Source organism: Meleagris gallopavo, chromosome 7, assembly GCF_905368555.1.
Source record: "Meleagris gallopavo chromosome 7, MGAL_WU_HG_1.1, whole genome shotgun sequence".
NCBI lineage: Eukaryota > Metazoa > Chordata > Aves > Galliformes > Phasianidae > Meleagris > Meleagris gallopavo.
The window spans coordinates 1,700,054-1,714,721 of record NC_139410.1 but is presented as its reverse complement, the minus strand read 5'-3'; the positions used below and the strand labels follow the sequence as shown (position 1 = coordinate 1,714,721).

At 46.5% G+C, this 14,668-nt stretch overlaps 1 protein-coding gene across 5 annotated transcripts in view; it reads left to right on the top strand.

Moving 5' to 3' along the window:
* The first annotated feature begins 2,130 nt into the window (after positions 1-2,130).
* Positions 2,131-14,668, top strand: part of GLS (glutaminase) — a 52,300-nt gene continuing 39,762 nt past the window's right edge. Inside the window, exons 1-5 of one of the 5 annotated variants that reach the window (XM_085227868.1) lie at positions 2,131-2,557; positions 6,304-6,381; positions 8,517-8,613; positions 9,078-9,199; positions 14,525-14,654. In XM_085227868.1, the coding sequence (XP_085083994.1) occupies positions 2,220-2,557; positions 6,304-6,381; positions 8,517-8,613; positions 9,078-9,199; positions 14,525-14,654 (765 nt within the window). In that variant the 5' untranslated portion in view covers positions 2,131-2,219. Of the gene's footprint in view, positions 2,558-5,244; positions 5,295-6,303; positions 6,382-6,809; positions 6,860-8,516; positions 8,614-9,077; positions 9,200-14,524; positions 14,655-14,668 lie in introns of those variants that run through there. The other 4 variants (XM_085227870.1, XM_085227869.1, XM_085227871.1 and 1 more) reach the window with 4 other exon arrangements.

The window sequence follows — 14,668 nt, the reverse complement described above, 5'->3', positions numbered from 1 at the left end:
AGGGCAACTTGTCTTCTCTGCCCTGAGGAGCTGAAACACACACAGGGAAACTTCCAGGGAGATGAGATGAGAATTCATTTCCTGAAGTGAGTTTTAAGAGAACCTTTATTGAGGAACTCTTGCACTGGGAGATTACTGATGTGAAGCTGATAGTAAAAGGTTAAGTAGAGGAATAAGGCAATAGCATACAAAGCAGAAAAAGGAAATGAGTAAAAGAGTTCGTGCAGGGTCAAGAATGCGTAACACAGGGTACTGTTAATAGAGGCAACTATTTTTGCCAATGTAGTACTTTTTCTTTCCCTCCCACAACCTTACATGTCATGTTCTGAGTAGAAACCAGAGCACTGAAAAGAAAGATCTAGATCGTTGCATTTTGCATTCTCCCTTTTCTTCCTCCCTACAGTACAGGAGTCGAACTAGATGAGATTTTCAATCAGGTCAGATGCTAAACAGCTGGTGTGTGAAAGAGTGCAGCTGTCGCACCACACGTATCACCTTGGCAAGGCAAATCGGCGGGGAGCCCTGTGAGGGCCTGCAGGGCTGTGCGTTTCCTTAGTGGCCACGTGCACATCAGGGACACGTACTCGCTGTCTGCGCTTGGAGCTGGAGCCCCTGCAAAAAGAAAGGAAAAAGCGGCCGAGATACTTCTGACTATGCAATGAGGAATGTTAAAAATGAGAAACGTTAGTATTGGGGTGTGGGATGGAAGGTATCGGCTTGCCAGCAAGTCTTAGCAAATGGAAATGTAGAATTAGTTCCAGAAAACGCAATAGGTAACTTAATAAATATGTGAGAACTGCAGGCACTTTGCATTTCTGTATGTGGAGTAATTGTAGCCCAGGATTGCACATCCCACACTGGTATTTCGAGTTTCCTTGTTCGAGGGAAGGAAAAGCACCGGTGAGCCAAGGCTCATTTCATAGGCATAAACTATCGGCTATCTTTGTATCTGCCTCCAAAGATTCCCATGGCTGCTGTGATGATTTATTAGCAGAGAGTGTAAGTGTAAGCAAAGGCTATTCTGAATGTGTATTTACAGTTGTCATCTAAAGCTCATGCTGCCTGGAAAACAACTAACAAATCCCCTCTGTTCCACTTGTTTTTAAGAGAGATGTACTGTGCCCCGATAGCTGAAATTTTCAGCATGCGGGTAGAGGAAATTAAAACATCAATATTTTTACAGTGGACGTTTCCAGCAAGACCCATTTAACCTGGAACTCCAATTCCCCGGACCCCAAATATAGGGAAGAGACCTAAAGAAATGATAGAATCATAGAGGGGCTTGGGTTGGAAGGGACCTCGGGGATGATCTCGCTCCAAATCTGAGCGCCCTGGGCAGGAATGCCAGCTGCTTAACCAGGCACTGGATCGGGCTGTCCAGGGCCCTGTCTGACCTGGCCACGAACACGTCCAGGGATGGGAGCATTGGTAAATCGTTCATAAGGAAATGTAGCAGTAACAGACTCAGCAATCTGGAATTATTTGCATTTTGGCATGGAAACTTTTGGCTTAAGGCCTCGGGATGTGCCCGAGGTTCCAATGGGGTGCAGGTGCTTTTCTTTCAGCCCGGTTCGCTTTAATTCCTGCGGAGCGCAGCGCCCCGCGCTTCGATGACGCGTGCAGGGCAGGGGGAAGCGTTCCGTCGCAGGACGGGGACGGATGCTCCCCTCGCGGCATCGCTCCCATCCCTTTGTCTCCCAGCAGGCGGCGGCGCCCTCGCCCGCCGACGCGAGAAGCGATGGATAGAAATGACCGTCTCCATGGCAACCCGGCCGGCCGCGGCCCCGCACGGCGCAGCCCGGGCCGCGGGGACCCCCGGGCGCTCCCGGCGCCGCCCCGCAGGTGCCGGCCCGGCCTCTCGCCCCTTCCTCGCCGCGGGGACGGTGCTCACTCAAACTTTCCCCCTCAGAAAATGGTGGCGGCGAGCGGGGAAACGGCAGGGGGCGGGCCGACCTCGGGGCGGTCCCGGCCCCGCCACGCGCCGCGGGTCCGCCGCTCCCCTTGGCGCGAGGGCGGTGCCGCCCCGCGTCCCCGCCCGCCTCCCTCCGCGCCCCACGGGCGGCTCGTCCCGCGCCGGGAGCGGCGTCCCGCCCAGCCAACCGTCGCGCCGCCCGCCTGACAGTTAGGCCGCGGCGGCCAATCGGCGGGCGCGGGGGCGGGCGCAGCGGGCCGCGAGCAGCGCGGCGGGCCGGCGGCCGGGCAGTCGGCGGAGGCGCAGCATGATGCGGCTGTGGCGCGCGGCGCTGCTGTGGGAGCTGCGGCTGCTCGGCCAGCCGGCGGCGGCCGGCGGCGGGCCCGGGCCCGGGCCCGGGCCCAGCTCTCGCTCCCGGCGCCTCTCGCCGCAGCTCGCCGCCCTGAGCGCCGGCCCCGCCGCCCGCCGCGGTCCGGGCCCGGCGCGGGGTCTGTGCACCCGCTCCGAGGGCGCCCTGGAGGAACCGGGGAAGGGAGCCCAGCAGCCGGCGGCCCCCGGCGAGCCCCCCGCCGATGGCGGCCGCAACAACAACCACGGTGGCGGCGGCAAGGAGCTGGCCGGAGGCGGCGGCGGCGGGGGGGAGAAGTGAGTGCGGGCGGGGCGGCGGCGGCGGCGGCGCCATGTGAGCGTCCGCGGCCTCCTCACACGCGGGAGGGGCGGGCGGCGCCCGGCAGGTGCGGGGCTGCGGGCGGGGCTCGGCACGGTGCGGGCGGGACGGGGGTGCGGGTGCCGGGCGGGCGGAGGGTGCCCTGCCGTGGGGTTGTATTGATCGATTAATTGATTTTCTCGCAAGTGTTGGAAGCTGTGTCACCTCGCGTTGATGACGGAGGACGTCCGTCCGCGGCCGCGGAGGTGGCGGTGCGCGCAGTGCCGCGGTGCCCCGAGCTGAGCCCGGTGCGGGGCCCTCGGCCGCGGCCTGAGGCGGCCCTGGAGCACGCTGCGTGCTGCCGGCTCTCCCCAGCGCTCTGCCTTGCTGGTTCGTGGCCTTAAGCAGCTCCTGAAGGAGCCCCGTTCGTCCCCAGCTCCCGTCCGCTTTGGTTTCTTCAACGCGAGCTCAGCGCGCTGAACCTTTCCCAGGTTGGATGGTTAACTGCAGGCCTCGTGGAGATGCGTTTCTTGGCCGTGCTTGGAACGTGCCCCTCTTCTGTCTCTTAGGTGGCCCGTGAGTCTTCTCAATGCTACCTCTGGGGTGGCCTAATTAAAACCTAATGCCGGGCTCCTTTCCCCGGCTTTGCCACGCCTCTTATGGAGATGACGAGAAGCCAAAAAGGAAGCGAGACAAGGAAAGAGTGCCTCGCTTTAACGCGCAGCCATGCCTTCATCAGTCTCATGTTAAGAGGAAGTCAGAAGAGATTCTACGAGGTCAGGCAGGAACTGCAGCTCGTGGCTTGTGCGTAGCTGTCCTTTGGGGAGGGTTTTTGGTGTGAATTTGTTCTCCTTTGGCCTGTGGGCATGGGGAGAAGCTCCCTTGATCTTTTCTCTCTCATCTCACCAAATGTCCAAGCTGCTGGGCTTGGGCCAAACATTTTGTGCGTTGAGATATGGGCTGCTTGTGAAGGTGCTGCTTGTTATTTCAGCTAGCAGACTCCTTAATCATGCGCGTGCATCAGATTAGAGAACTATATAGGACATAAAGCACATAAATAAATTATTATAGTTATACTGTCTTTCATCATTTAGCCTCCTGTGTGAATTAGCTCTACGTGTAATGTTTCGGAACAAAAAACGTTTCTGGCTGTGCCTCAAGTGGGCATGACCTGAAGACTTAGTTCCATTTTCAGTGAGAAACACAGACGTTGCCATCAGAAACACACAGGAGAAGAAAGCCCCAGTATGGCAGCTGTGGTGGTTGCAAAGAGGGTTTTTCCAAGAGGTAACATTTCCTTAAACTGAGCTTTTTGAACAGCTCCTGCTGATCAGCATCGGTCAGGGGAGCTGTGGAATTTCTGACATGCGTGGGGTGACAGCATAGTCACAGACGAGTTAAACAGTTCTCACATTTTTGGCCTTAGACAAAAGTATGTGAAAGTCAGATAGTCGTGCTTTAAGCATTCCTGCGCAGTGAGCAAAGAACAATTGCATGAAACCTATAGCATGTAGTTAAAAACAAGAAAAAAACTGGGAACTGCTTCTTTGCAGTTCAGGTTGGGCAGGAATTCCTGGTGGCATATCAGCCACGCTCATTCTAATTCTTCCCCTATGAGATTGCAAACATTTTACTTCAGCGTTTGTACGTGGTACCTTAAATGTAGGAATGCTTGCTATGTTAAGACAGTGTAGGGTGTCGAAGAAGAGTGTTTGAGCAGGCAGGTTTCTGGGCTATCAGCTGGCCTGGGTGAGTGCAGGCTGCGCTCTGCTGGCTGCAGTGCAAAGTCTGCTGTGCTGAGCTGGTGGGTGGACGGGGTCCCTCTGGAGGGCAGCAGTCCTGTCGCTCTGTGGGCTCACCTGGGACTTGTTAAATTTGGGGAAGAAGAAATATCTGAGGTTAAGCTTAGAAAGCAGCCACAGACTGGTAATTCTGAATGACTGAAGATTGTGGATTAGAAGGGAATCGTTGCTTCATGCTTAAGTGTTTAAAACGCCATGTCCAAGTGCAGTCGTAAATGATCCAGATAGGATCTTGTGTAACATGAGATAGTGTCTACTTCTGCTTTCAGTCTAACTGCGTTTACTTCTTGCATTTTATACTGGACAGTAATAGGATCACATGCAGTTCACCTTAGTATAAGCTACTTCTGAGTTATGTGGACATGTAGTAAGGTGAGGGGGAGGAGCAAGACAGTGAATTTTGAAGCGTAGCTGGTAGTGCTGCTACATATAGAATCCAGCAAAGCGAAACAGAAGAGTTGTTACCATTGTAATGTTTTTCCCTTAGAATCATAAGGGCGCACTACGGCTCCTTTTCAAGGCCAGGGGTGAATTCTGTTGATAACTTTATGAATTTGTTTTGCTTTCATATTCAGGCTGGATTCCAGTGGAATCACTGGATGTTAAGCAGGCAGCTGTTCGTCTGACTGTGCTCAGCTATGCAGGTGCATCAAATTATTGGGAGTTTTCATTCTACCCAAACTTCTCAGAGTAAGATTTTGAAGCAGCAGTTCACCTGAAGCACTTCGACATCTGATGGCCACGTCTTCAGCCTGAAGATTATGAATGTATGGCTTTCTCTGGGTCTTCTGAGCTCTCAAGTAAATGGTTTCCTGCTGCTGTTGGTGGGCTCCATGTCCAACTGAACAGCAGCCACTACTCAGTGTGACAGCTTCTGCAGGCTTCATACTGAGCTACAGATGGCAGCCCTGGCAGCTTTCACTTGTGTCTTCTGGTTAGTAACATGTGATCCATGAGTAGCCTTAGTATGACTTGATCATTTTTTGTTCTGCGCATCCCATTTTGCATTTGCTGGCTATGCCTGGAGGTAGGAATGTTTCTCTAGGAGAAGGCTTCTTGCTTTTTTTTTTTTTTTTCTCTCCCTGTGTGAAGTGAGTTGGTAATCACTGTCCAGCTGTTTGAAGGCACTGTCTGAAATCAGCCACTGTATTTGATATGTAACGTCTTGGTTAGAATCATAGTTGAACTTCTTATCAGAATAAAATCCTCCACGGAGTCTGGAATAAGCCCTGTACTGATGCAGAAGGGAAAACTGGGGGAGGAGTAGGGACTGTGAAGGCCTTGTTTTTGGATTTCATGCGTTGTTTGTCTTGATACATAAGGAACAGTGTGGAGCAAACTGTGGCATTGTGTCTAGCTCACGGGTTGCAGTACTGCTAAAGAAGGCTAATTGTACCTTTGGTTTGGGTTATTTCCTTTTTTTTTTTTTTTTGCTTTTGTTGTAATTTATCAAGCCATTATTGACATAATGGAATAAAGCGGAATTTCCACTGTAGTCTGGCTGTTCCCTTGGTGTGAAAAACGTGGCTCTTTCCAACCTGTGCTGAATAACTCTATCTTGCTAAGTGTGCTCGCAGTGCCAAAATAGCGCTTTTAGGTAAAGCAAACATGAGTTACTGACATCAATGACCTGACAAACTGCAGAGCAAGCCTTTCCACCTCTGTTTAACTGATAAACTTTATCAAAGGATAGACTGTTTGACCCAGAGCAATTTTCTGTAAATATATCAAGTGCCGTCCTCTTTGCTTTGGCAGTCGGTGCAGAGCCCATGTTAAATTGAGCTGACTGACCCAATATTGAACAGCAGCAGACGTGAAAGATATGGAAACTATTTCACTTTGTGCTGTGAAAGCTGCGTCTGTCTTCAACAGATGGAAAAAAGCAGATGAAAATGTTGGTTACAGGTCTGAAGCTTTTGTCTGTTTTTTCTGCAATCTTCCAGAGAGCAGTTACATCTTCGGAGTAATCCTGAGTCCAAGGGGAACAGGGATGTTTCCTCTCCCAGAGCTCCCGCACGCCGGTAACAAGTCTTGTTGCATAGATGTTGTGTAAAACATCGAGTTGTTCTCAGCACTGAGCTGAGTGAAATGCTCTGTGTGTGTGGGTGAAGCTCAGGGCCGTAGTGTGGCTCTGTAACCCTGCATGGCTCTAAAACGAGTAGATAGCTGCTGAGCTGCAATGCTGCTGCAGGAGGAGAGTTTGATCTGCATGTGGGTTGGTTTGGTTTTGCCAGCTGGGTCTGGGCATCCCGCTCTCAAAAGAGGAGCAGTGCAGTGTGCTGCGTGGAAGACGTGAATTTTCTTGAGGAAAAAGGGCGTTTACTTGAGGTAGCTGTTAGTGCCCGCCTCGGTTGAGCTGCCAGGCTGTCTGTGCGTTAGTCAGCCAGCTCTGCTTTTAAAAAAAATCCAGGCTGGAACACAACGAGAGTTCTGTGGGCTTACAAAGCTGTCTTCTGTTCGGAGGATGGAAGTACGGCGTATTACTTTGGAAAATGAGAAGTGAGGTTTTTACTGCTGGTTCTAAGCGCTAGTTAGGAGGAAAGGGGGGGAGGCGAGCGCAGCCGAAGGGTTGCTGTACGTTTAAGAGGGTATATGGAGATAATCAGGTTTTTATTAAAAATAATGAATCATGAGTGTGACCTGTTGTTGAACTACAGCAAGGGAGTGCTGGGAGGAGAGGGAGGCGTAGCACCCATCTGCAGGGTTGCGTCGGCCACCCGCGTTCTGCGCTCCGCTGCAGGGCTGCTTTCTGCAGCTCCCAGCCCTGCAGGCAGCCTCGCTGTGCTGTGAGGGGCTGTTGATCCCAGGAAGGCTCTTCTGAGCAGGAGTTTCTTGTGTGCATGTGCATACTGCTGTAGAAATAGAGAGAATGCCTCAGGACGGTCTGCTTTTAGGTAGTAAGTCCAAACAACAGCTTTTATGTATTATACCATAGTAACAATGTATTCTCAGTGTTAATAGGTGCTAGGATAGAGTTTTAAAATTAGTGGCTAACATAAGGCGAGGCGAGGCTGCATCCTCTGCATTTCCCTTATGTTTACTGGGGAACTTTTTTTTTTTTTTTTAACTTGGGAAGCATCAACACACTACGCTGGCTGTGTTGAAACTGACGTCAACACTTGAGGGTATTAAAAGGGAAGATGTGAAGTCCTTGGCTGCCGTTGCCTGTAGCCCTTTGGGAGCACACGGTTCCTAGAGCAGCCTTCCAGCTGCATGTTACTGAGCAGGGCTCATGGGAAGCCAAGGGATTGACTCAGCCTTGTGCTGTGACCTGCTGCAGGGGTGCTATGCGGTGTCACAGAAAGTAGAAGCTGTGAGCTGGAGGTAGCTCCGTGTTACAGCATGCTGTTCTGGGTGGAATCTGATAGCTTTCCTTCGTGTCTCACTTAAAATGGAGAGCTAAGTTAGGAACGAGTACAGATGTACAAGAAGAACATCTGGTAGTTAACACAAGGGAGAATAGGAGGGCTGCTGTATGGTACTGATAAACATACTGACTGTTTGAAGATTTATCTGTAGTGCATGGAACTTATTCTGTCTGCATTGCTGCTTCTGGTGCTTGAGATAGTTCCTGTTAGCAGATTATGCTGCAGATGGCTTCACTTGCTTTCACTGCAACTGATGTGGCCTACATAAGCTTCCAGAAGGACGGGGCACTCCTGGGAGTTCCTAAAAATAGGATTATTTTGAAGAAAATAATACGTGTCCATCACCTCTTGCCTTCTCTTGTCTGTGAAATTCTTGCATCAGTCTGCTCTTCGAGCTCTGTTACAAGGCATGCAGGTCTTGGAGTCTGAGACATTTTTTTATCCTCTATGCACATAGCACTTCTGTCCTCTGTAGGATCAAGCAGAGGGAAAATGCAATCAATCTGCTCCAAAGAATTTCCAAATCCATTTTACAAAGGCACTTGTCAGTAAAAAGATGCGTGTTAAAAATGTTTCTAAAAGCATCATATGTATGCCTCTAGTGTTACAGTTTTTCCTACCTTAAGCTGAATTAAAACCTGATCATTGATTTAAAAAAAAAAGAAAAACCTTTGAAATGAATACTAGTAGTTATGTTGGTAGTTAAAATGTGTTTCCTTGTGAAAAATGCGAATGTATAAACAAAAATATTCACTGATCTGTGTGTGTGTGTTGTTTTTTGTTTTTAGTAAAATGAAGCAAGGTCTCCTTCCTAGCTTGGAAGATCTGCTCTTCTACACTATTGCGGAAGGACAAGAGAAAATACCAGTGCATAAATTCATAACTGTAAGTTTACTGTTCCCGGGTGCTGTATGAAAGCTAACTGCTATAAGGTGGTTTGTTTGTTTTTTTTTTTTTTTTAACTTTCTGGATGCAAGAATTTAAACGAAGGATTTCATGTTATAGATAGATTGCTGCAACAAGTAATGTAACTTTTCCCCTTCCTCAACGCTGTTTGTGTAATTGAATGAGAATTCTTGTGCTGTTACTCATTTATTTGCTGTACAAGACAATATGCTTCAAAGCTTCTGTGTCTGTGGCACAGCTCAGTGGTGTTTGCACTTAGAGAAAATGCAGTTGGACCACTGTAGATTTTGATCCAAACCTTAGTAGCCCTATAGCAAATATCTTGAGTATTTTGATGTTGATGGTGCCATGGCAGATAGGTTTTACATTAATAAATGACACTGAACAGCAGAGATCTTTGCACTAGGAAATTCATTTTAGTAATTACTGACTTATTGTGGTAGGCACTCAAATCTACAGGATTACGTACGTCGGATCCCAGGTTGAAAGAGTGCATGGATATGTTAAGACTGACCCTTCAAACAACTTCTGACGGTGTGATGCTGGACAAAGACCTCTTTAAAAAGTAAGCTTCATTGTCAGTGTTACTGTACAACGCTGAATGAATGTTCTGTGTGTGTTACTGATATCTGTTGTGGGGAGACCGACGGTACATAGTTGTGTAGTAGGAAAGGGTCCAAGCGCACGCTCCTACTGTTAGTATTTTTGTAAAAGCTTCTGTGGCTTCATGCAGCAGGCAGATGGTGTAATAATCATCAATGCTTCATGTATCAGCATTACCTGCAGGTGTACTTGACCCCATCCTGCAGCTCTTACTCAGATACCAAATAAACGGATGCAACGTGGGTTATTTTCAATAAGTACATAAATCTTCCTTTCTGTTTTTAATCTCAAGTCCAGGGAGCTGCTTCTGTGTAGCTCAGAGCACGTTGGTACTGAGATGAGAGCACGTACGTAGATAATTCTAAGTGAGTATATGAAAAATAGCAAAGCTGAACTTCACTCTGCTAAACAGAGATGAGAACTGTAGACTCTGCTTTGATCTGTTTTGGAAAAGATTTATGTGCCTTATTTTAGTGATAGTTTAAGAGAAGTCTGTGGTTGTTTAGCTGAACAATATAAGCACTGTTCAGCTTGTCTTTGGTTCCTTCCAGGCACACTCCTTCACTCTCCTATTAATGGCTTTTGAGTGCCAAAAGGTTATAACTAGGTGCTCTTAAATCTTGAAGAGAAGTTTGTAGTCTATTTTTGAGTCCATTTTTCTTCCATTTGCAGGGTAAATGATGCCATATCTGAAAGTTCCTTCTTTCATTAAGAGCTTTTTTCAAAAATGATCCATTTCTGTCCTGTACAAGCATTTTATTTTTTTTTGTTAATGGTGTACTGGATTCCTTTTTCTGGTAGTTTGGTGTGTGTGTATGTATCAATATAAATATGTGCACACACAGATAATTGCAAAGAACTGGTGCTCCTTGTGTGCACGTGCATCAAGGAGAAACTATGGCAAGTGCTGGTAGCATAAACTTGTCTAAATCAGTGAAGCCAAGTCCAAATTAACTGTGAAGTACTTTAGGCCACGTATCTCTGCTATCTATCGTTGTAACAAAAGATTTAACACCTTTCTACTGGTTTTACTAGATTGGAATTGGACTTCAAGTGCCTTATTTTGAAGACTTCTGGCTTTTTGGTGTTCTTCATCTTAGACAAAAAATTGGAAATTGCCATGTTACAGTTAGAGCAGTTCCAGTTTTTTGTCTTTCGTCTCCAGAGGTTCACAGAATGGCCAGGGTAGGAAGGGACCTCAAGGATCATCAGTCTGCAACCTCCCTGCTGCATGCAGGACCACCAACCTCCCCATTTAATACCAGACCAGGCTGCCCAGGACCCCGTCCAATCTGGCCTCGAACACCTCCAGGGACGGGGCACCCACAGCCTCCCTGGGCAGCTGTTCCAGCACCTCTCCACGATCTCTGTAAAGAACTTCCCCCTGACATCCAACCTAAATCTTCCCTGCCTCAACTTAAAACCATTTCCCCTTGTCCTGCAGTTATCAACCCTTTCAAAGAGTTGATGACAGGTTCTGGAAATGAAGACTGGATGCCCCAGTTCCAGCCAGAAGGCTTGATAATTTTCTTGAAGCAGGTGTTCATGTTGCATTAATGTAACGTAAAGTCTTTGTAGCTTGATATGTCGGTGAGCAAAGTCTGCATGCTGAAAATGGTGCAGCATTTCAGTTAGCTGGTGGTATGCTTTGTTTTTTGGTACCTTAACTATGGTACTACTTAAAAAAGTATAGATAAAACTTAAGCTGCTCAACAAATTAGCTTGTGATCAATCTGTATGGCAAAAAGGGGAAAGTCATAAGAGTTGTTTTGAAAAGGTGCCAAATTGAGTAAGATGGTAGCTATTGAGTAACAGTTATGAGTTTATACTTCATTCTTTTTCCTATTAACTGGCTTTTTAGACTTAATCTTTGTCACAGGGTACCTTGTGTCCTGTTTTGTTGACCTGGAATTGTGTCTTGCTGGCCAAATCTCCTCTCGATATGCTGGTGGGGAGCAGCAATCTGGGTCTGGTCTTTTCTAAGCATCTGTTACCGGATCTCAAACAGGCTTATCTATTTCCTGTGGAACAGCTGTGCTGCTCTCTAAATCTGGGCAGCAAATCCTGGGGAAAACTTTAATATCAGATATACTTAACCCAGGTATTAATAAATGCCTTCATCCTATTTGTTTGAGGAAATAAAAAGCTATTGATAGAAACTGTGGAGGACTTCAGCTATATTACTGTAAATACTTTTTTTTTTTTCCTGCAGTTGCACTTACTTGTTTTGAAAATGTCTAAATATATTGTACACTTGACAGACACTGTCTTCCTAGTTGGAACTGGAGCTTCACATAGTGTTTATGCTAGTTTTTGAATCAAAAAGCTTTGTAAGATCCCATTCAGCTGTATAGCTAGCCTAGCGATTCCTCAAAATCCTTGAGTTAAGAGTATGTTGTTTTAGCAGGTAGCTACTCTGTTTAGGAAAGCAATAATCAGCACTGGGAGCCAGAATTTTAAAGAGAAGGGATAAATGCAACAAGTTTCATGACAAAAGAAATAAAATGATCAACGTTGCATGCTACGGACCTATATATATAAATTTAAGCAAAATGAAAACTCAAGCCACGGCTTCCAGATGATGCAGAACGTATGACTTGAATCCCACTCTTCTGTTAGAGCACTGTGGAGAAAGCAGGGAGCTGAAGGGCACTGGGATGGGGTGAGATGCGCTGTAAGCTTGACAGTTTTGTCCTTTGTAGGGATGAAGTAGGCAGGTCAGTTAGAAACCTGTTTTGGAAAACAGATGTGATGATTTCTTACTTGTCACTAAAATATTCACGAGAGAGAGTCATCTGTGAATATCCATTCTCTTTGCTCATCCATCTTTCTGATGGGAGTTCATTGAACTTAATCCCCGCTTTACCCTTGAGTGAAAATTGCTTGTTAAAGCGCAATACCAGCGTGTTCCTCTGAATTGCACATCCCTGATAAAGCACATGCAAATGCATCACATGCCCAGCAACAGACAGAAGTGCAGGTTATTCAGAGTCCTTGCTAACCATACTTCTGTTTTTTCTACCTAGCTTTATTTTGACCTCTTGTTCATGTGAACAGCAATGTGATAGTATTGCAACCCAACTGCATTGTTAGGCTGACATTAAAAAGCTTGGGAAAATGGAGATTTGAGATGGGAAGGTAGCACTCCTACCTTAAACACTATTCCTACATGCAGTATGTAATGAAGTCTACTTTGTTCTTGAAGTTTTCATGCTGCTCCATTTCTTCTGAGCCTCAGCCATTCTTCTCTGAAGGGTAACGTGGAACATAAACTGTCTACAGGCTCCACTGGGGAGATGTCAGCTGTGGAATACTCGAGGCTGGCAAGATGAATGTCCCCTATTGATTGAAAGTATCAGTGCTGCATAACAGGAGCTCACTAAGACCTGCTGTTTTGTCCATGCAGTACTTGTTTGCAATACTTGGCTAGATGAAACGACCCCCTGTATTTAGTGCCTGAAGTCATACAATTTGCCTGGATTAAGGAGCTGCTGACCTTGGCAGTTGCAGAAATGCAGTGAAGTCCTTAACCAGTGTGGCCACTTCTGCAGTCAGTGTCTAGCTTAAAGCAACTGAATTATTTAAGTGAGACTTGATGTAAATTGAAGGGTGTAAAAATGCCCTTTTTGCAATGTAATGTGATATCAGAGGAGTGTTTCTCAGCACGTGCTGCCTTCCTATTGTCATGTTGCACATGCTCTGACTTCTTGGGCTCTTTTAATAGACTTAGATTAACTTCATTTTTTTTCTAATGAGAGTACTTGATGCTGTTTATGTGATACGGATGGTGTGCTGAAATGCATCTCCGAGTTAAACCTAATGTGTGTGTATATTCTTCCTTCTGCACACGTGGCTGCCATAATTGCTCTTAATTACTTTTGAAAAGGGGTTGCACCACCTGCAGGAAGACTGCTGGGAACAAAAATGGGCAGGGTTTTGGCAGGCTGTGTGAAAAGGGAGTGGACGAGCATGACAAATCAAAACAAAACCAGCTGAAACTGCTGTTTTAATGTAGGTTAAGAGTTTATTACAGGCGGAGCAATTCTCACATTACCAGCTTGTGTACAAGAAACTTCTCTGCTGTTTCTCTTCCTCTGTTGGAGGGAAGGGCAGACCAGCATTTGGGATGGTTGTCAGTTGGATTTGCAATAAGGTATTTAAAGTACAATGGAGTTCCAAGTGAAAGTGAAGCTTCTAAAACGGGAAGGGGATGGGTGCAAAGGGAGGGTAATTCTATCTGCTCAGTCATCTGCATGCAACTTTATTCTGACCTGGTGTTGACTTCTAACCACAGCATTATTGAAGTAGCGTTCAAAGTGATGTCATCTTCCATCTTCTTCATCTTCGTTGTTATGAATAACTCCTAATTGGAAGAAATGAGTTCTCCTTCCTAGTAGAGGCATGTTTTTAAGTTCTCACCTGTCTGAAACAACAGCCTGCTTCTGCTTTTATGAACACTACCAGAAAGTGCAGTAGGAACGTTATGGGACGTGTTAATTTGGTGTTAAGCCTGCCTTTCTCTTTCTTGCACTAGGATGGGGCTGTTAATCCCCTTTATCGGCTGTGCTTTAACGGTGTGATAACAGCTCCCAGCTCTCATCCTCTGCTCCCGTTCTCCCCATCCACAGACACAGCACTTAGCACAGCTTCTCTCACTTAGTCTGTTTCTCCTAGATCAAGTCCTTTCCATTTTATCTCCTTGGTTGTAAATGTCCCCGATGGGCTGATGCTTGGAGATGTGGGGCGATGATGTGATTGTATTTTAGGTTAAAATCAATCAAAAATGGTGATGGTCTGAAGGGAGAGACTTGGACTGCTTTTCAGTGTTGATTTTTTTTGTTTGTTTTAGATGTTAGCAAGGACTTCATCAGTTTTTCTGTTCTAACAGCCCACGTGTTTTTCAGCTCAGTTCAGTTTGGTGTGTTGGCAGCTTGCCTGCTCATTTGAACGAGGACTAAGGCAACTTTCACTTGTGTTGGTCCAAAGGACTGGGTGGCTTAGCTCCTACTTGAAGGGAAATTGATGGCACTTTGCTGTACAACCCCACAATTGAAATAAGAGTTGAAAATAGAATGGCATAGAAGTGAAAATGTTAAAACAATTATAAATAACTTTCAAAAATAGGGATGAAGAATTCATTCTAATGAAGACCTATTATTTTAGGAACAAAAAAAAATCTTAAAGGGACTGACAGTCCTTAAGAAGCAATTGCACGCTGGTTAAATAAGTCATCTTTTTGTCACGTTTGTCCAACTGCTAATATTTATTTTCCTTTGACTTATTGCAGGTGTGTACAAAGTAACATTGTATTGCTTACTCAAGCTTTCAGGAGGAAGTTTGTCATCCCAGATTTTATGTCATTTACTTCACACATTGATGAGCTATATGAAAGTGCTAAAAAACAATCTGGAGGAAAGGTAACGTTTCTTCT